Source organism: Drosophila miranda (assembly GCF_003369915.1).
Source record: "Drosophila miranda strain MSH22 chromosome Y unlocalized genomic scaffold, D.miranda_PacBio2.1 Contig_Y45_pilon, whole genome shotgun sequence".
NCBI classification, from domain to species: Eukaryota; Metazoa; Arthropoda; class Insecta; order Diptera; family Drosophilidae; genus Drosophila; species Drosophila miranda.
The window spans coordinates 2173-23115 of record NW_022881631.1 but is presented as its reverse complement, the minus strand read 5'-3'; the positions used below and the strand labels follow the sequence as shown (position 1 = coordinate 23115).

The 20943-nt window shown below is 46.0% G+C and overlaps 3 protein-coding genes and 2 pseudogenes across 3 annotated transcripts; 2 read left to right on the top strand and 3 right to left on the bottom strand.

The window, feature by feature from the left end:
- Nucleotides 1–2164: 2164 nt before the first annotated feature.
- LOC117194883 lies at nt 2165–4648 on the bottom strand (annotated as a pseudogene).
- Nucleotides 4649–10896: 6248 nt separating this feature from the next.
- LOC117194881 lies at nt 10897–13124 on the top strand (annotated as a pseudogene).
- Nucleotides 13125–13397: 273 nt separating this feature from the next.
- LOC117194885 (protein three rows-like) lies at nt 13398–15098 on the top strand. Its single transcript, XM_033399346.1, has 4 exons — nt 13398–13547; nt 13622–13857; nt 13923–14421; nt 14454–15098. The coding sequence occupies exons 1-4, from the start codon at nt 13398–13400 to the stop codon at nt 15096–15098; spliced, it is 1530 nt and encodes a 509-aa protein (XP_033255237.1).
- A 123-nt stretch (nt 15099–15221) lies between these two features.
- Nucleotides 15222–16244, bottom strand: LOC117194882 (MORN repeat-containing protein 3-like). Its single transcript, XM_033399343.1, has 2 exons — nt 15450–16244; nt 15222–15381 (listed from the first exon to the last, which is right to left on the bottom strand). Exons 1-2 carry the CDS (start codon nt 15904–15906, stop codon nt 15236–15238), a joined length of 603 nt encoding a protein of 200 aa, XP_033255234.1. The 5' UTR covers nt 15907–16244; the 3' UTR covers nt 15222–15235.
- A 2-nt stretch (nt 16245–16246) lies between these two features.
- Nucleotides 16247–19018, bottom strand: LOC117194884 (calcium release-activated calcium channel protein 1-like). Its single transcript, XM_033399344.1, has 2 exons — nt 18971–19018; nt 16247–17289 (listed from the first exon to the last, which is right to left on the bottom strand). The coding sequence occupies exons 1-2, from the start codon at nt 19001–19003 to the stop codon at nt 16750–16752; spliced, it is 573 nt and encodes a 190-aa protein (XP_033255235.1). The 5' UTR covers nt 19004–19018; the 3' UTR covers nt 16247–16749.
- Nucleotides 19019–20943: the final 1925 nt, after the last annotated feature.

The following is a 20943-nucleotide window of genomic DNA, read 5'->3' as shown; positions in this document are numbered from 1 at the left end:
GATCATCTCGGATCAGATCTGGGGTATTCAAGGGCAACCGCGCTGGCCCAGTTCCTAAGAAACGAAAATCGCGTGAAAAGAAACAGTCCCCTACAAGAGCAGTACGACACCGTGATCCAGAATACCTAGAGCTTGGACACATGACAGAAGTTCTTCCGACTCATGGGTCCTCAACCTACTAACTGCGCACCACGCTGTCTTCAAGCCTGATAGCACACCACGAGTCCGCGTTGTATTTAACGCATCCAGCCAGTCCGACTTAACCCTTCAGATCCTGAAGTGGCGCTACTACCGGTACGTCTTCAATGCTGACATCACCAAAGATGTATCGGCAGATTTGGGTAGATCCGAAGCACACCCCCTTCCAGCGAATTTTGTTTCGCAACAAGGAGGGCGAGATACGCGACTATGAGTTGCAAACTGTCACCTTGGAGTCAATTGTGCTCCCTTTCTCGCCATCCGGGTGTTGCAGCAGCTTGCAGACGATGTCCAGTCCCGATTCCAAGAGCCAGTCACATCATTCGGTCCTGTATGTATGTCGACGACGTCCTAGCGGGAGCAGACTCTCCCACTGAGGCTCAACTAGCTATCCGCGAGTTACAGGCCGCCCTGAGTTCTGCCGGGTTTCCACTGAGAAAATGGACGTCCAACCAAGGATATCCTGACTACCATTCCGAAATGACCATCTCCTTCACCGACTTCCTTGAACTCGAGGCAGAACGCACAGCCAAGACTCTCGGAATTCGCTGGAAGGCGACAACAGACGATTTCTTCTTCGTTCCGCCAGAACTGGCATCTACGGCATCCAATACCAAGCGAGCGGTGCTTTCCCAGATAGCAAGGTTGTTCGACCCTGCAGGCTGGTTGGCGCCTTTCATTGTCCGGTCAAAGATCTTCATGCAAGAGATCTGGTTGCAAGAAGTGGGATGGGACGAAGATCTTCCGACCGAGATGCGTCAGCGCTGGCAGAGTTTTCTGCGGAGCTACTCCGCTCTCGACCAGATCCGCATTCCAAGGTGGATTGGCTCCGAACCAGCTGTAAGGGTCGAGCATCACGGATTTTGCGATGCGTCCGAAAAGGCGTACGGTGCGGCGATCTACTTACGCATCGAGACTGACCACCTGGTCAAGGTACAGTTGCTTACCGCGAAAACACGAGTCGCACCCGTTAAGACTGTATCGCTCCCCCGGTTAGAGCTGTGCGGCGCCGTGCTGCTGTCCGAAATGGTGACGGCTATCCTGCCAAATATGCCAAGCGCACCTACAACCTGTTACTTCTGGACAGATTCCGCTATAGTCCTGTCCTGGCTGAAAAAGCTTGCTTGCACTGGACCTTCGTGGCCAACCGAGTGACCAGAATTTCGCAAGCCACCGGGGTCGAGAATTGGGGTCACGTTCCGTCCGCACAAAATCCCGTCGACCTTGCCAGCAGGGGCGTATCCTTACAGGAGCTCGTCGAGAACCAACTCTGGTGGCACGGACCAGCGTGGTTGGAAGGGCCCGGCATCAATGGCCAGCCCAATGCGGGGACGATCCCGTGATAACCCTCGAGCAACGTGCTCTGAAGGTTCATTTTGCACCGAGCCCATCCGAAGACTTCCTCGATCGGTTTCCAATCTGGAGAGAGCCCTGCGAGTCCGTGCTTATGTCCTTCGCTTCACAAAACGCTGCCGGAAGCTGGTCACCGGACAAGAGGACCACCTTGCAAGCGAAGACATTACCGAAGCTGAGCGCACTCTTATCCTAGAGACTCAGCGCAGGGAATACTCCCAAGAGCATCACTGCCTAAGCGAGAAGCGGCCAGTGCCAAGGTCAAGTTCTATCCTGAATTTAAACCCGTTCCTAGACCAACATGGGCTCATAAGAGCATATGGCCGTATCGCAACTTCTACCTTTCTGAAGTACGACGAACGGCATCCATTATTCTGCCGTACCGCTGCCGGCTATCCCGCCTTCTCGCGCAATTCACCCACCGGATAACTCTTCATGGCGGGAACCAACTAATGGTGCGACTTATCCGATCCAAGTTCTGGATTCCCAAGGTTCAGAAACTCATGAGTCTTTCATCATTGCATGCGATGAGTACACAGGGGTTACGATGTAAAGGTCTTGAGCTTAAAGAAACATTGCTCGGGGCATAATCCTTTAGAATATACGTACTCATACTGTTTTTGTATAATAAAATCTACTGCCTTCTGCGTATCACAATTTGCATCAACTACAAATTTACAAAATATTCACTTATTTAGTCTGAGGATTGACGGCGAGGCCTCTGGCCCACTGCCGTAAGTGTCTTTTCTTTTCGTTTTCGTTAAGTTTTCAGAGAAGGATCGCCGAGATGGTTTATTGCTTCGTGGGATCCTCGCGCGATTGATACTGCTAAACGATGTCGCCGGCGGCACCGTAGTGGATGCCGTTATTGCGATTATGGTTGTTATGGTGCTCGAGGTGATCCTGTTCCATCTGCTCCTTGAGGATCTCCAGCTCCCGTATGCCGGAGACCGTCACCTCGTACTTGTGCGTCACCAGAGACCGATAGAAGTGTATGGCGAAAGCCAGGAAGATAATCATCACGGGTATCAGCACCACGCAGGCCGACCAGGCCGCCGGCGGGCTCAGATCATAGAACTTTACCCAGCACAGTATGGCTATCTCCAGCAGGAATAGGATCAACCCCAGCAGCGTCGAAAATGCCCACGTCGTCTCAATGTACCAGTGCAGGCGCTCGTGCGGCGACTCGTGCACCAGGGAGATGCTGTGCAGGTTGCACACTACCTCGATGTTCGGCAGGATGCAGGTGCTAATCATAAAGCCAGCATATGCACGGCCACCAGCATAGTGGTGCAGATCGCAAACGCCACTAGCATTCCGGGCGGAACCTTTGTGTCGGGGTCCAGCTGCACCTCCACCATCGCCACCTGTGGGGGGACGCAAAAGAGCAGAGGTCGGGAGATTAGTGAGAGTCGTGGATGGGCTACGGGTTACTCTGCCAAGATCGCCGCTCTCAGGAGGCAATGCTCCTCCTATTATTAATCCAGCATTCCACACAACGGGCGTTGATTTTTGCGGACCCTTTTATCACAAGTCGGAAGTCAGAAGCAGGCCTCCTATCAAATGTTACATCGCTGTCTTCGTATGCTTTAGCACCAAAGCAACTCATTTGGAAGTCGTTCGGGATCTATCTACAGAATCCTTTCTGGCAGCATTAAGGCGTTTTATAAGTCTACGTCCCAAACCTCGAATCATCTGGTCAGACAACGCTACAAATTTTGTAGGAGCAAAAAATGAGCTTTTGGAGCTTCGGCAAATGTTCCTCAGCGATCCTCATACGTCGACTGTGTCACATCTCTGCGTTTCTAGTGGAATCGACTGGAATTTCATCCCCCTCGCTCACCTCATTTTGGGGGTTTGTGGGAGGCGGCTGTAAAAGCAGCTAAATATCATTTTCATCGCATCGTCGGGACCTACATTTTTACCTTGATGAAATTCAGACCTTGGCTTGTGAAATCTCTGCTTTGTTAAATTCCCGTCCGCTTTATGCAATTACAGAAAGTTCCGATGATCTAGATGTGCTCACGCCAAACCACTTTCTCAATGGAGCCCCGAAAGCTGCATTCGACGAGCCAGATGTGGCGCATCTCCGGGTCAACCTACTTAGTCGATGGCAGCGGCTGTGTCAAATGAAGCAGGCGTTTTGGAGAAAATGGAGCACGGCGTATCTTTCGATTCTTCAGGAGCGGAGCAAGTGGCGGTCATCGTCTCCAAACATCAAGCTAGGAGCGCTCGTCATGATCAAGGAGGAAACGCTGCCACCATTAAGGTGGCCGCTTGGCCGCATTGAGAGCGTCATCCCAGGAAAAGATGGAACCATCAGAGTAGCCGTCATCCGCACTCAAAAGGGCCTTTTCAAGAGGGCCGTTGGAAAAATAGCGGTTCTGCCCTTCAGGATGGATCTGTTGAAAGCCTTTGCCTTCCAACGGGGGGTGAATGTTCGGAGCAGAACCCAGCCGATTAGCTGCTTGCCAAATAGCACCTAATTCTTGGCCCTCAGCCGCTTATTTTGTTTGTTACTTATGTCTATGTCACTCATTTGTTTGTTAAAGCTCTGCGCTTGCTTGCCCTGCTAAACGCTCTCTGCCAGCTCGCTCTTCGCTATCTCCGCTTTGCGTTTGCCTACCGACGTCGGCCGAGCGAAGCTGCGCCTTGCGATCGGAGCCGCAATGTAAAGGGCAGGCAAGCCACACATGCAATTTGGATGTCACGCATTAAAGAACATATCGTAATTTTATTTCTGCGCCGAGTTTTATTTAATTCGAAATAATTAGTCGGCCGATTGGGGATAAAAAACATTATCTCCACAGCTTCTATGGGGCTTATATGAAAACAGGGCGAACATTTGGTAGAGAAGTAGTGGAAATTGTTTAAACTTATTTTACAATCAATTCCAATAAAAGGAATATTTAAAATTGTGTGGTGTTGTAGAAAATTGATTTATCAATCGGATAAAATTACGTTTTCAGAGCTGAGGGCCGTAGCTAGTAATATTAAAAAAAATATTAAAATACGAGGAAATGTACAATAGAATCGTCAGTAGACTTACGGTATTTTTTGGTATATTTCTGAGGGCTGCCATAGATTTTATCCATAAGACCGCGATAGATCAGGTCACACTGAAACACACTCAAACGAAGCGAAGCGCTGGTAAAAAAGTGACAATAATGTCTGCCGATAACACTTCCTTTTCATCAGCGAGCGAGACCGGTCGTGTTTTTTCTTAACAGTCTGAAAGGTGACTTTTTCCAAGCAACAAAGGCTTAATTAAAAGTGATTGTAAAAATTGGATCATTGTTTATTTCATACAAATCTTCATCAATATATAAATTATTCCTCTTTTCATTTCCCAAAGGAGAGGTAAGTCTTTGGCAATCTGGTTAAACCAGCAAGTATGGCGGACGCCGGTCACTCGGTGTCTGCCAAATTGAAACCCCCTGATCAGGTGGCAAAAAGCGGCAAAATTCAAACCCAAAAAACAATAGCAAAAAACTTCAGTGCTTTGTGTTCAGGTGTGAAAGAGGACATATTCGACAGCTTGACTAACGAAAAGTACCCAGCAAAAAAGATGCGCAAGGAACAAAAAAGCGACAACACCAATACAGACATAAATAACAAAATGCTGATAGACGATGACAGTAACAAAATGGTGGAGGCTTCTGACGGTGTGACCGTTCACAATTCTCACACAAATGCCATAAATGGTTTTACTGGAAATACTGAAATGACTAAAACACTGAATAAAAATACTAATCCGATTATAAACCCATCAAATGTAGGTATCGAAAGAGAAACAGTGTTGTATAGTGAGTGCCACATCGGTGATGCGGCTGTACTAGTATCGACTAAGAACAGTACCATCTTCGAAAACAAAAACACCAAAAATGGCTTATTCTTTTTTGAAAAAATAAGACACCTTAAAATCAAAGGAATTAAAGAAATCGTAGCTCTTGCGCCTACACTATACAAGATTTATTTTAAGGTTTTCAGCGAAGCAAATGATTTAGTTTTAAATGAGGAGTTAAAAAAAATGAATTTAGTGGTATTTATACCAAAAGACTATGTGGAATCCTATGGAGTAATTAAAGGGGTGCCCCTCGGTTTTTCTGAGAATGAAATTATGGATAATATTACTTCTAACATAAAATTAGGTCAATTGAAAGATTAGCAAGAAGGCAGAAAATTACAACCGATGACAACAACGAAACATTCAAGCTCATACCATTAGAAACAGTCAAAATTGGTTTTGAGGAGACCAGAAAAGGTATCTCTTTTTGGGATATGTGGGATGAAAGTAAGCATATATGTTCCCAGAGTAAGGCAATGTTATAATTGTGGCAGACTTGGTCACACTTCGACCAGATGCAAATCAGCTAGGAGGTGCTATAAATGCGGAGTCGAGGAGTGCAATGGTCTCAAATGTATCCTTTGCAATGGGAAAAATCACTCAGCTAGGGACAGACTGATGTGCCCAGTATGGGAAAAGGAGATGGACATTAACAAAATAATGACAATCAAAAAAATCGCGCGTAAGGAAGTGCTTAGCACTTACTCAATCCATCAAAATTTTTCGCTGTTAGATAATTATGAAAAAACTATCCAAAACTAGATATAAATGAGGAAAATGTTCAAAACAAAAACGTTAAAGCAAATGAAGTTTTAAAAAAACACAGTTATGCGAGCAGGTTAGTGCAGAGACCTTTGGTTCCTGCACAAAAACCCCACTATCACTTAGAATCATATACCAGCGATTCTAGTAATCACGTACCATTTTTTGAAAACAAAGAACTAAAAAAAACAAATTTACCATTCAACAGATGGTTGACATGTTGTCTCTGTTTAGTCGACTCAAATGATGTGCACATCCATCTAAATAAATATGAAATTTTTACAACATAACATTCAATCTATTAAAGCCAATAAAAACGACCTAGTATTCTACTTAAACAATGAAAACTTCGACTTTGCCATTCTGGCTGAAGTTTTCTCTCACGATCTCCGTTTTAGGAAACTAGCCAACTTCAATATGTTAGAAAAACATAGAGAGGACGGTTATGGAGGAGTGGCGATTGCCTACAAAAAAGAATTAAGAGTTAAAAGACTGATATATGAGACAGAGCAAGATATAATTATAGCAAGAACCATCAACAACAAAGATAAATTTCTTATCACCTCAGTATATTTTGAACCTTTGTTGTCTCTTGCATCCTTCAAGCAAGCGATTAACAATTTCCTTGAATATTTAGATGCATTCGGAAAAGTCATAATTGCAGGAGATTTTAACGCAAGACATACCTTTTCTGGAGACAGAACCAACAGTGAAAAGGGAACTTTTCTCATGCAAGCTATGTCAAATGCTGGCTACAGTCTAGCAAATGACCACAGTCTCACATTCAGAAGACACATCGACTCAACATCAGGGTCTGTACTCGATTTAACTTTTACAAAGGGTATTCATATAGAGAATTGGAAATGCGAAAAGTTTTACCTAGGAGGCAGCCACCATCACCCAATAACCTTTGAAACAGCAGGATATCAACACAAACTCAAAACTTTCCTTGCCAAAAACAGGCTACTGAAAAAGCTAAGCCAGTTTGAGGCCGACAAAGATATGGATAATTTAGCGAAGAACATCCAACAGGAAATAAAAGCAGCTACTTATGAAATCAAAAACAAATGTCCAAAATTATGGTGGGACGAGAATTTAGCCAAACTATTCAGGGAGTTTGCAGAGTCGCAGAAGAAGGCAGCTTCAGAACCCTCCTTTCAAAATTATTGTTCTGCTGTTAACCTCAAGGTTAAATGGAAAAAATCTGTTAAAATTGCCAAAAGAACTAGCTATGCCAGGAAGTTAACAGAGTTAAATGTAAAATCGAACTCAAGAGAAGCCTGGAGATTCCTCAGAAATCTAAAAAACTGTCAAGAGAACACCCCAGAAATTTTCGACCCTGACAAAGCTGGGCCATACCTGGAATTCCTTAACGAACAAATAACCTCAGAAGCAAAGGATGTAGACGAAGAAATGTACTCAACCAAGAACAATGAAAATCCTTTCTTTTCCTTGGAAGAGTTAGAGGCTGTGTTAGTCAGAAACAGAAAAACGGCAGGAGGAATAGATCACATCACATACGAGATGCTGAGTGCTCTCAACACTAGTATAAAGACAGAACTTGTACATTTTTACAACCGTCGAGTGGCTATGTGCGATTTCCCAGTCGAATGGAGATCTATCAGAATTGTACCAATACCGAAAAAAACATGGATCTGACTGACTTAAAACATTTTCGACCCATATCCCTCATTTCGGTTCTAGCCAAGACAGTAAATGGCATGGTGAAAGCCAGGCTGGAAAAGCATATACAAGAAAACAAGATTATACCCTACAGATCTTATGCATACCAAAAAAAACAAGTCTGCAGCGATGTGCATAAATGATGTCATCAATGTGGTAGCGGCAAAGAAAAAGAACAAGGAACACGTTACTCTTGTGGTTGTTGACCTCAACAATGCCTACAATTGTGTCAACCTGAAATTCTTAAAAAGACTAATGGAAAATGAGTGTTTTCCTAAAACATACATTGACTGGATCATCAGTTTTATGCATAGCTCGCAAACGACGGTCAACACTTTTTCCCTTTGCGGTCTCGTCACTGACAAAACCGAAAAAGACCACGCAGAAGCGTCTCTCACTGAGCAGAACACTTTTTGTCTCTTCGCTTGTGTTATGTGTTTCGGGTTTTCGGTTGAGCCCGACACACGATCGGGTCTCACAATAACAGCTTAGAGAGACACTTTGGTCAAGCGCTCGCAGCAAAAGTGTCTTTAGATGAGCAGAACCCAAAAAGTGTCTGAGTAAAGTGTTTTTAGTTTTTTATTCGTGTTTATGTTTATTTATTCATGTTTTTCGCATCTTATGGTTATGTTATTGTAATATTTATACTTATATGCGAATTTTCTGCAAACTGAAGAGACATGGATATGGATGTATGTATATATGTATGTATGTATATATTTTGTATTAATACGAATTTAGCTTAACCACTAACAATGAGTTAATATTTTCCGCACTTAAAGAGCAACGTTTTTCATTCAAAATATAATGAAGTGCTGAAAAGGCTCTTTCGACCGATACCTGAGTGGCCGGTGTAGCCAGCACCACCTGTGCGAGCGAATTCAAGTGTGGTGATCTTAGCTTCATGTCGTTAAAAAGCTGCAATATATCGGCATTTAATGGTAAACGGCCATTGTTCAAGCAAAGTTCTTCACATCAGTAAAAATTTCGGAAAGTTGTTCAGGAACAGGCTCATTTTGGGTTTGGGACAGTGTCTGACACAATTCACGAAGGCAAGTGATCGTTGCCACAGCCACCACACGTACAAGCACGCATACATACGCAAAAGACACTTTTTTCGTTCGCTCGCGACAAGATGCTCAGTGAAAAAAGGAACAAAAGAGAAGTGAAAAAGTCGGTCTTTGCTTGAGCGAAGAGCGAGTTGAGCAAAAGATTTGATCGGGTCTTTTCAGTCCCTTTTCTCAATGTGTTCGTCAATGAGAGGTTTTATCAGACACGCCGAAAGTGTCAACAGTTATTTGCGAGCTATGGTTTTATGTCTATGAGCCTACTGAAAATAGGGGAAGCTGTTCAGGTAGTTCAGGGAGGAATCCCACAGGGCTCTTGTCTGTCGCCCCTCCTTTTTAATGTATACACAAAAAGACTACATCAGATCTGTGATAGAAATACTCATATGATGCAATTTGCAGATGACTTCGTTATAATCTCTCCCAACAGAGAGTTTACTGTAGCGGTTGAAAACCTTAATAAAAAACTAAATGACTTTAACCTTCTATGTGGTGATCTCGGTTTTAGCTTCAATCCAAGCAAATCTGCAGCAATGAATGTAGGAAAAAGACAGGTCAGAGCGGTAAATATTTCTGTTAGAAATGTGCCTATACCAAATCGAAAAGATATCCGTTTCTTAGGCAGACTGATTAGCGCAAACATGTCAAATGTCAGTCATGTAAAAATGGTTAAAGAACAAACAAAAAAATGCAACAGACTCCTCCAGCTTGCGACTACTATCAAATCAGGTCTAAAACCTAAAACAAGTACCAACATCTTCAAAGCTTTTATTAGAACAAAACAAGAATATGCTATCACAAGTTTTTCAGACATGGGATCTGGAGCAAGTAAAGATATAGAAATAGCGCAAGCTAAATCACTCAGAAGGTGTGTTGGGGTGCCACCTGACACAAGCAAACACGAAATTTTGTCCTCGCTGGTGTAATGCACCTGTTTTCAGGAAGAAATGAATGAAGAATGAAGTGAAGATAAAAAAACTATATTTTATGAGATTCTGAACAAGTACAGAAAGGACGACTGGAAACATTCTATCAACAGATGCCTCAGTTACAGAAAGTACATGTGGCATAGGAATAGTAGAATGGCCTAGTGGAAATATCCACAAGTAAAAATAGAAAACAGATTATCCTCAGTAGGTGCCGAACTCGTAGGCCTTAAAAAGGCCTGCGAACTATGTCTTAAATATAATTACAAAAAGGCTTTGATTTTAAGTGATGGATTAGGAGCTATTAATTTAATTAAAAATAAGAATACAGACTCGTACCTAGTGAATGATATTCACAACATAATTAACCAATCAGACATTCAGAAACTTGACATTCTATGGGTCCCTGGTCACAAGGGTGTGGCCATCAACGAAAAGACTGACATAGCAGCAAAGGCTGCTACAAGTGAGGGGTTTACAATAAATATAAAATACAGCTACAAGGAGGCTCAAAGAGAAATTAGGAACTTTTTAGTATACAAATGGAATGAGGACTACAGGACGAAGTGTAGGACGAAGGGATCCAGCCTCATAGACATATTTCCAGACATACCCAGTAAACCCTGGCATTTTTCTCTTAAATGGAATGCTAAAAGCATCAAGACCATTAACAGACTTATGACGGAACACACATACGACAAAGTCTTCCTACACAGAATCAAAGCAATTGACTCAAATATCTGCGAAACGTGCAATGTAACTGAATATGCCGAACACCTGATCTTCGATTGCCAAAGATTTGCCGGGCTCAGAATATTAATAAAAAAAGAGCCGCTACATCTCAGAGAGCTGGCAATCTTCATCAAAACTGCTGACTTAAACTTTTGACCCCTTTTTTCTTCATCATGTTATAAAGTAATTTCAGTTTATTTTCTAAAACAGTTAAGTAATTTTCCTCTTTTTTTTATATACCGACCTGTCAAACTCGCCAAACTACATCACCAGTATCTGATCAATGTGGCTACAGTGCTACGATCAAAATTCCGATCATCCTTGAGATGATTTAAAAAAAAAAAAAAAATAATAATAATGTCTGCCGATATAGTGAAACAGTTGAAAGGCACTCGATCCGATGTTGAGGCTGCGGCCACGACAATTAAGCTGAAATTCAAGGAATTCAGCAAGGGCATCGGGATAAACGACGCCTCCTTTCCGCTAAGATATGAGTTGAGCGTGTTGCGCCAGCTGTGTGTCGCCTTGAAGGACAATCTGCACCAGCATGACGATCTCTACTGCGACATTGCGGCCACCGTGGTACCACACGTGGAGCCCTACGAGGAGAAGCCGAGCCTGTGGGAAGCTCATCTAACGAGCCTGCGGTACATACATCGTGAGCTTTGTCAGGAGGTAAGTTGAAGAACCAAATGCTTGCTGGCTGGTATCCTAATTGTACGGGTGCTTCGCAGAAATCCCTGACGGAATGCCAGAAAATGTACGGCCTAGTCCGATCGCAGCCTGCCGCCTGCAAGGGGAGGCTGACTACAAGTTTTATTTGGACATCCATCTGACGCACTTCAATGGCATTCACTTGCAAATGCAGAAGGAGACGTTGCCCATCGCCGCCACAGATCAACTATATTACGCCTTGGAGGCAATGGGTGTCCTCTTTGACACCATGCGCCAGCGTAAAGTGGCAAAGAATGCGGCTCTCCTGGTCCAGCTGAATGATGCCCTGTTCAGCAAGCGAGGCAAAGCCTTTCTGATGTACCTGAGCGCCCTTCCGCCCGAGAGCACGACGAAAATGTACGACCCGCTTCTCAAGCTCCTGAGCTGCAGCTGGGCCACACCCAGCTCTGAGCTGACTACTCAATTCACGGAGTATCTGGGCCTGGTTCTGGCACTGATGCAGATCGACATGTTTTCCATAGAAGCGCCGCTCGAACAACAACTGGCACTGAAGTTGCTGCGCACAAGGACGTCTCTCCGCAGAACTACTCCATCCAGCTCCTCTACTACTATGTCAAGCTGTTGTACGTGCGCGAGGCTACGGCGGACTTACATCGATCTGTGCAAGAAGTTCGTCTACTTCTTCGAGCACAAGGGCGCGACGCACGCCAAAGAGCAGTGGTTCATGGACCTGCTGGTGTTCTTCCAGCGCCTGCAGATGCTGCTTCATCAGAGCAGCAACAAGCCTCCCTTAGACATTTTTTGGCAGCAGCTCGAGGCGACGACAGTCCCGAGGTATACACCGCCCACTTTCAACTGCTGCATGGCTGCCTTGGGCTGACGGTGAACGTAGTGAGGAGTCCGCTGGGGACCAGCTGCTCCAACGAGGTCTGTAAAAGCATTCGCAAGCATTGCCTTCTCTCCTTCGGGATGTGCGCCCTGGGAAGCTTACGTTAACTGGCAGCCGACGACCCGAACAGAAGTCGGACAAGGTACGTCTGCCACAGCTGGAAAACCTTTTACTAATGAGCTTTCTCTTCAGGCACCCTATAAGCCGCTCTTGGGCATTCTTGGCTACACCTTGGACGTGGCCAAGAGCATGAAGTGCCTGGGCCCTCCGCCATGGAGCTAGACAAGCTGGTGCGTCTACTGGCACTCGTGGCCGAAAAGGTAGCGTGTCCCGAACAAATGTCCCTTGTGCTGGCCTTCTTGGAGCCCTTGCAACATCTACGACCGCTCATCACCAGCCAAAGCCAGTGTCCACTGCAAGAGCTCCGACATGGCCAACCGTCTGCAGTCCACGAGTCTACGAGTGGCACGAGTCCAGTCCTATGCCAACCCCCTAAACCCCCGCCAAAAGAAACAGCTATACGATGTGGATCTGTTGGCCGTGCTGCACTTCCAGAGTGCGCGGCCCGTACCCCTGCTGCAGTCGCTACTACGCTGCCGTCACAATGACTACCACCTGGTTCTCCTGGCACGCAAGATGCGCACCGACAGCGAGGTGGTGCGTCAGTGCGAGGAACTGCGCTCCCAGCTGCAAAGCATGGCCCTCAAGCAACGCTCAGCCGCATGCAACAGCTGGCCATTGGCCATACCAGTATCAGTGTGCTGCTGGAGGCTTTGGAGGCACAGAAGACCAAGTTCTCGATCAAGGAGACGGCCGAGAACAGCCTGGAGGAGTTAATCGTCAAGAACAACTTGCTGGAGCTCAACATTAAGCGGAGCATCGCCTGGTGGAGTTGGCTACATCGGCCATCGCTAACTTCGCGGCCTTCTTCGAACGTGCAGACACAAGAGCCGCTCGGCTGCGACGATACACAATCGACTGGGAAGCCCTGATCGACGATGCAGTTGCTGCAGCCATGGCTCTGTCCACCATGGGCTACATGGCGCAGGCCGATGAAGCCTGGCTGCTGATACTCAGGATTGGGCAAATGCTGGACGAGAGATTCACCTACCTGCGAGCCCTGACCCACTTCCTGGGACAAGACACCTGAATTCTAACCAGCAGCTCCAACTCTCCGAGGAGGTGGATCGAGCGCAGGAGCTGCTCGACGATCTGTGGCCTCAGCTCCAAAACGGATGTTCTATAAGCGCCAACATACTATAGTGATGCTCTGCCTCTGCCACATGGCCAGCTACTATGCGCGGCAGGACTGTCTGTGCCACGCCCAGCTGCTGTTGCTGCAGGCCGAGGAGCTGCGCGCCCAGTTCGATGAGCGAGTTGGCAAGAGCGACATTGTGCAGATCACAATCCAGACAGTTCGTTTTCGATTGGACTACAGGCGGAAGACGCGGTGCAGCAGCCTGCCTAGGAGGCCGTCGCCCTGCGACAGCTAGACACGCTGGTCGACAGCGTGCGCAACTACTGCACAGTGTCCAGCGTGGACCTGGGAGCCCTGCAGCTGCTGCTGGCTGACCTCTTGAGGGAGAGCACCGAGTATGCGGCCAATCGGCTGACCGCGCCGTTCGCCTTTTACGGCACCACGCTTAACCTGGTGCTGCAGTCGGGTATGGCCCTGCGGACCATTGAGGTGCTCATCTCGTGGCTCTGGATGAACCTGCAGAATGAGTACCTGGACCAGGCGCAGTCCAAGCTGCGCCTCCTGGACCATTTGCTCGCATCAAGCCGCTTAGTCGAACGCTGGTGGAGCAGACATCGGCCAAATACATCCCCGCAATAGCCGCCAAGGAAGATCACAAGGCGAATGCCATGAGCGAGCTGACCAGCAACATGCTGCTCATGCAGCTCGTGGAGCCGATAAAGAAGCAGAACCAGCTGGACGTGGCCACACTCAAGTCTCTGCCCATGCACGAGCCAATTCCCACCAGCCATCAGCTGCAGCGCTATGTGAGCAAGCAAGGGATGCCGCCCCATCTACGGGACAGCATGCAGCTGCAATGTTTCTACTTTATCGTGGGATGTCTCCATGCCCGCTTAAACTTCTTGAAAAGGGAGACCGATCAGCTGGACGACTTCTACGTAGGGGCAGGCAATTGGCTGCAGGAGGATCCCGTACGCACCGCCACACTGGGCTCCATGCTCATCGTGCACGAACTCTACCACATCAACTATCTTCGCTTCAGAAAGAAGAACAAGGAGGCTCTCAGCTATGCGGAGGCAGCTCTCAAATCAGTGCCAACTATAGCTTCAACCTCATGGTCCAGATAAAGACGGCCCGGTTGGAGCTGCATCTCGTTGGCAAAGCGAGGGCGAAGACCATTAGGCGAGCCCTCGCTTTTAACACTTCGCCAGAGGATAAACGCAGGAAAGGTGTTGTTGAGGGGACTACCAAGGCAAAATCATCTGCCAGAAAGACGCCCAGGTTCAAGATATACACGGAGCTGGAATTGCGACCACCCATCGGCTGCAGCAACAGCAGCAGCAGTAGCAGCAAGAGCGGCAATGAGAACACGCCACCATCGGATCATGTGGATCTGAATGCCTGCCAGACGATCGAGATAAGCGATGACGATGCTGCTTCGGTTTCAGCTTCGACTCCGGCTCCCTCTCAACTGAAACGATCCCAATCTGTGCCAGCCAAGGCCACAAAGACACGCTCCGCTAGAATTGGTAGCCAACTAAAAGTACCAGAGATCATCGAATTGGACGATACCATGGAAGAGACGCCTTCCACCTCATCGGCAGCCTCAGTGAAGCGGTATCCGACTAGTGATGCAAGGAGCACTCGTGCCCGCAACAGGCAACTCGAGGAAACGCCAGCGACCACGCGGGGACGACCACGTCGGAAGGTACCGGAGCCTGCACCCCAGCAGGAGACAGTCAGCCTTAGGCGGCGGCAAAGGAACTGATCAGAACTGACACTTGCATAGGCTTATAATAGTTTATAGTTAATATTTGTTTGTAGCTTGTCCTTATTCCATTTGATTGTGTATTTATAAACGTTATGGCAAGGAGATCGACCTTCCAGAGAATGTCTAAAATGTTCTTATTGCTTGAGCACGCGTATCAGCGAACTCTTGCAGATGTCCTGGACCCACCGACCAAACTGAATCCGATTCTGTCCGTGGTCGAAGAAGCCAGCGCCCGACTTGCAGCCCTCCTGGAACTCTCCCACATAGCGCTTTCCGTTTGCTGAACACAGACGAAACATATGGATCGACGAGGATTCTACTGAACTTTCATTTTGTTAGAGGACTCACCCGAGAAGAGGACGCCCCGTCCGTGCATGGCATCCTGGAGCCATTCCCCCACATAGACGCGTCTGTCCGCATACCAATGTATGCCGCGTCCTTGCCGCTTGTTCATCTGCCACTGACCAAAGTAGACGGATCCATCGTCGTAGTACTGTTTTCCCTCCCCGCTGCGCTTGTCATGGCGCCAATGACCCACATAGAGGCGATGCACCTGGCCATCAGGGGACTCCCGCCGCATGGATCCGTAGCCATGACGTTGGCCCCGCTGCCACTGGCCCTCGTACACCAATCCACGACGGCTCGATTTCACTCCATAGCCGTGGTGTTGGTTCCTCAGCCACTTGCCCTGATAGCGGCCATGTCCTCCGGCAGGATAGCGCAGGCTTCGAACACCATTGCCGCCACCAGCATGGCACGACATGTTGCAGACAACTGAGCCCCAGCCCCGCTTTGGGTTTGTCATCTGTGCTCTTCTTTCGTGTCCTGGGGTGCGTGCGGTGTCCCTTTTCTAATCAACCCCAACCATGTGTCCTGGCTCCGTTTGCCCCCATCCAAAAACTTTCGTTAGCTAGTCGCTCTTCCAGTCGCTCCTGGCACGCAAGCCTAACGACCTGATGGAGGTCAGGCGGGGGGAACGGCAATAGAAAATCGCTTGCTTCGGTTAAATATAGGTAGAAAAAATCGTTTAATCGTACGTGTATAAATTACAGCGCAATTTCGCTTACATATTCGCCTATCAATATCAAAATTTGGGCTAACACGATCTGGTTCGGTTCGAATTATTGGGTTCTTACACACTACGAGGGAAGACTGCGCTATGGATGAGGTCTGGGTCTGACATCGCGAGCGATGGCATACCACTAAAATACAATACAGATATTAGCGGACGCGCCAACTAGTTACAACAAATATACAAGCTAATATTGAGGAATATTTAGTCAACACAGTGGTTTAAACTTGAAAGTAGTATTCCTTTAGTTTGGGTCTTTCATCATTGCATGCGATGAGTACACAGGGGTTACGATGTGTAAAGGTCTTGAGCTTAAAGAAACATTGCTCGGGCACAATCCTTTAGAATATACGTACTCATACTGTTTTTGTATAATAAAAATCTACTGCCTTCTGCGTATCACAATTTGCATCAACTACAAATTTACAAAATATTCACTTATTTAGTCTGAGGATTGACGGCGAGGCCTCTGGCCCACTGCCGTAAGTGTCTTTTCTTTTCGTTTTCGTTAAGTTTTCAGAGAAGGATCGCCGAGATGGTTTATTGCTTCGTGGGATCCTCGCGCGATTGATACTGCTAAACGATGTCGCCGGCGGCACCGTAGTGGATGCCGTTATTGCGATTATGGTTGTTATGGTGCTCGAGGTGATCCTGTTCCATCTGCTCCTTGAGGATCTCCAGCTCCCGTATGCCGGAGACCGTCACCTCGTACTTGTGCGTCACCAGAGACCGATAGAAGTGTATGGCGAAAGCCAGGAAGATAATCATCACGGGTATCAGCACCACGCAGGCCGACCAGGCCGCCGGCGGGCTCAGATCATAGAACTTTACCCAGCACAGTATGGCTATCTCCAGCAGGAATAGGATCAACCCCAGCAGCGTCGAAAATGCCCACGCCGTCTCAATGTACCAGTGCAGGCGCTCGTGCGGCGACTCGTGCACCAGGGAGATGCTGTGCAGGTTGCACACTACCTCGATGTTCGGCAGGATGCAGGTGCTAATCATCAAAGCCAGCATATGCACGGCCACCAGCATAGTGGTGCAGATCGCAAACGCCACTAGCATTCCGGGCGGAACCTTTGTGTCGGGGTCCAGCTGCACCTCCACCATCGCCACCTGTGGGGGGCAAAAGAGCAGAGGTCGGGAGATTAGTGAGAGTCGTGGATGGGCTACGGGTTACTCTGCCAAGATCGCCGCTCTCAGGAGGCAATGCTCCTCCTATTATTAATCCAGCATTCCACAACGGGCGTTGATTTTTGCGGACCCTTTTATCACAAGTCGGAAGTCAGAAGCAGGCCTCCTATCAAATGTTACATCGCTGTCTTCGTATGCTTTAGCACCAAAGCAACTCATTTGGAAGTCGTTCGGGATCTATCTACAGAATCCTTTCTGGCAGCATTAAGGCGTTTTATAAGTCTACGTCCCAAACCTCGAATCATCTGGTCAGACAACGCTACAAATTTTGTAGGAGCAAAAAATGAGCTTTTGGAGCTTCGGCAAATGTTCCTCAGCGATCCTCATACGTCGACTGTGTCACATCTCTGCGTTTCTAGTGGAATCGACTGGAAATTCATCCCCCCTCGCTCACCTCATTTTGGGGGTTTGTGGGAGGCGGCTGTTAAAGCAGCTAAATATCATTTTCATCGCATCGTCGGGACCTACATTTTTACTCTTGATGAAATTCAGACCTTGGCTTGTGAAATCTCTGCTTTGTTAAATTCCCGTCCGCTTTATGCAATTACAGAAAGTTCCGATGATCTAGATGTGCTCACGCCAAACCACTTTCTCAATGGAGCCCCGAAAGCTGCATTCGACGAGCCAGATGTGGCGCATCTCCGGGTCAACCTACTTAGTCGATGGCAGCGGCTGTGTCAAATGAAGCAGGCGTTTTGGAGAAAATGGAGCACGGCGTATCTTTCGATTCTTCAGGAGCGGAGCAAGTGGCGGTCATCGTCTCCAAACATCAAGCTAGGAGCGCTCGTCATGATCAAGGAGGAAACGCTGCCACCATTAAGGTGGCCGCTTGGCCGCATTGAGAGCGTCATCCCAGGAAAAGATGGAACCATCAGAGTAGCCGTCATCCGCACTCAAAAGGGCCTTTTCAAGAGGGCCGTTGGAAAAATAGCGGTTCTGCCCCTTCAGGATGGATCTGTTGAAAGCCTTTGCCTTCCAACGGGGGGTGAATGTTCGGAGCAGAACCCAGCCGATTAGCTGCTTGCCAAATAGCACCTAATTCTTGGCCCTCAGCCGCTTATTTTGTTTGTTACTTATGTCTATGTCACTCATTTGTTTGTTAAAGCTGTGCGCTTGCTTGCCCTGCTAAACGCTCTCTGCCAGCTCGCTCTTCGCTATCTCCGCTTTGCGTTTGCCTACCGACGTCGGCCGAGCGAAGCTGCGCCTTGCGATCGGAGCCGCAATGTAAAGGGCAGGCAAGCCACACATGCAATTTGGATGTCACGCATTAAAGAACATATCGTAATTTTATTTCTGCGCCGAGTTTTATTTAATTCGAAATAATTAGTCGGCCGATTGGGGATAAAAAACATTATCTCCACAGCTTCTATTGGGCTTATATGAAAACAGGGCGAACATTTGGTAGAGAAGTTAGTGGAAATTGTTTAAACTTATTTTACAATCAATTCCAATAAAAGGAATATTTAAAATTGTGTGGTGTTGTAGAAAATTGATTTATCAATCGGATAAAATTACGTTTTCAGAGCTGAGGGCCGTAGCTAGTAATATTAAACCAAATATTAAAATACGAGGAAATGTACAATAGAATCGTCAGTAGACTTACGGTATTTTTTGGTATATTTCTGAGGGCTGCCATAGATTTTATCCATAAGACCGCGATAGATCAGGTCACACTGAAACACACTCAAACGAAGCGAAGCGCTGGTAAAAAAGTGACAATAATGTCTGCCGATAACACTTCCTTTTCATCAGCGAGCGAGACCGGTCGTGTTTTTTCTTAACAGTCTGAAAGGTGACTTTTTCCAAGCAACAAAGGCTTAATTAAAAGTGATTGTAAAAATTGGATCATTGTTTATTTCATACAAATCTTCATCAATATATAAATTATTCCTCTTTTCATTTCCCAAAGGAGAGGTAAGTCTTTGGCAATCTGGTTAAACCAGCAAGTATGGCGGACGCCGGTCACTCGGTGTCTGCCAAATTGAAACCCCCTGATCAGGTGGCAAAAAGCGGCAAAATTCAAACCCAAAAAACAATAGCAAAAAACTTCAGTGCTTTGTGTTCAGGTGTGAAAGAGGACATATTCGACAGCTTGACTAACGAAAAGTACCCAGCAAAAAAGATGCGCAAGGAACAAAAAAGCGACAACACCAATACAGACATAAATAACAATGCTGATAGACGATGACAGTAACAAAATGGTGGAGGCTTCTGACGGTGTGACCGTTCACAATTCTCACACAAATGCCATAAATGGTTTTACTGGAAATACTGAAATGACTAAAACACTGAATAAAAATACTAATCCGATTATAAACCCATCAAATGTAGGTATCGAAAGAGAAACAGTGTTGTATAGTGAGTGCCACATCGGGATGCGGCTGTACTAGTATCGACTAAGAACAGTACCATCTTCGAAAACAAAAACACCAAAAATGGCTTATTCTTTTTTGAAAAAATAAGACACCTTAAAATCAAAGGAATTAAAGAAATCGTAGCTCTTGCGCCTACACTATACAAGATTTATTTTAAGGTTTTCAGCGAAGCAAATGATTTAGTTTTAAATGAGGAGTTAAAAAAAATGAATTTAGTGGTATTTATACCAAAAGACTATGTGGAATCCTATGAGTAATTAAAGGGGTGCCCCTCGGTTTTTCTGAGAATGAAATTATGGATAATATTACTTCTAACATAAAAATTAGGTCAATTGAAAGATTAGCAAGAAGGCAGAAAATTACAACCGATGACAACAACGAAACATTCAAGCTCATACCATTAGAAACAGTCAAAATTGGTTTTGAGGGTTCAGACATCCCAGAAAAGGTATCTCTTTTTGGGATATGTGGGATGAAAGTAAGCATATATGTTCCCAGAGTAAGGCAATGTTATAATTGTGGCAGACTTGGTCACACTTCGACCAGATGCAAATCAGCTAGGAGGTGCTATAAATGCGGAGTCGAGGAGTGCAATGGTCTCAAATGTATCCTTTGCAATGGGAAAAATCACTCAGCTAGGGACAGACTGATGTGCCCAGTATGGGAAAAGGAGATGGACATTAACAAAATAATGACAATCAAAAAAATCGCGCGTAAGGAAGTGCTTAGCACTTACTCAATCCATCAAAATTTTTCGCTGTTAGATAATTATGAAAAAAACTATCCAAAACTAGATATAAATGAGGAAAATGTTCAAAACAAAAACGTTAAAGCAAATGAAGTTTTAAAAAAACACAGTTATGCGAGCAGGTTAGTGCAGAGACCTTTGGTTCCTGCACAAAAACCCCACTATCACTTAGAATCATATACCAGCGATTCTAGTAATCACGTACCATTTTTTGAAAACAAAGAACTAAAAGAAAACAAATTTACCATTCAACAGATGGTTGACATGTTGTCTCGTTTAGTCGACTCAAATGATGTGACCATCAAAAAAAGTGACCAGTACAAATGATTACAATATGGAACATAATGCAGACAGAAAAATGAACAAACAGAGAGAAACGAACCTTTTTAAAACATCTAAATAAATATGAAATTTTTACAACATAACATTCAATCTATTAAAGCCAATAAAAAC

Bases quoted from the DNA above. Each gene is read 5' to 3' on its own strand.
- LOC117194885 (XM_033399346.1), top strand. From the start codon at position 13,398: ATGCTCTGCCTCTGCCACATGGCCAGCTACTATGCGCGGCAGGACTGT. The intron at 13,548-13,621 runs GTTCGTTTTCGA...GCCCTGCGACAG, and splicing joins TGCAGATCACAATCCAGACA to CTAGACACGCTGGTCGACAG. The intron at 14,422-14,453 runs GTGCCAACTATA...CTCATGGTCCAG, and splicing joins CGGAGGCAGCTCTCAAATCA to ATAAAGACGGCCCGGTTGGA.
- LOC117194882 (XM_033399343.1), bottom strand. From the start codon at position 15,906: ATGACAAACCCAAAGCGGGGCTGGGGCTCAGTTGTCTGCAACATGTCG. The intron at 15,382-15,449 runs GTGAGTCCTCTA...GTCTGTGTTCAG, and splicing joins ACGGGGCGTCCTCTTCTCGG to CAAACGGAAAGCGCTATGTG.
- LOC117194884 (XM_033399344.1), bottom strand. From the start codon at position 19,003: ATGGCAGCCCTCAGAAATATACCAAAAAATACC. The intron at 17,290-18,970 runs GTAAGTCTACTG...TGCCCCCCACAG, and splicing joins GAAATATACCAAAAAATACC to GTGGCGATGGTGGAGGTGCA.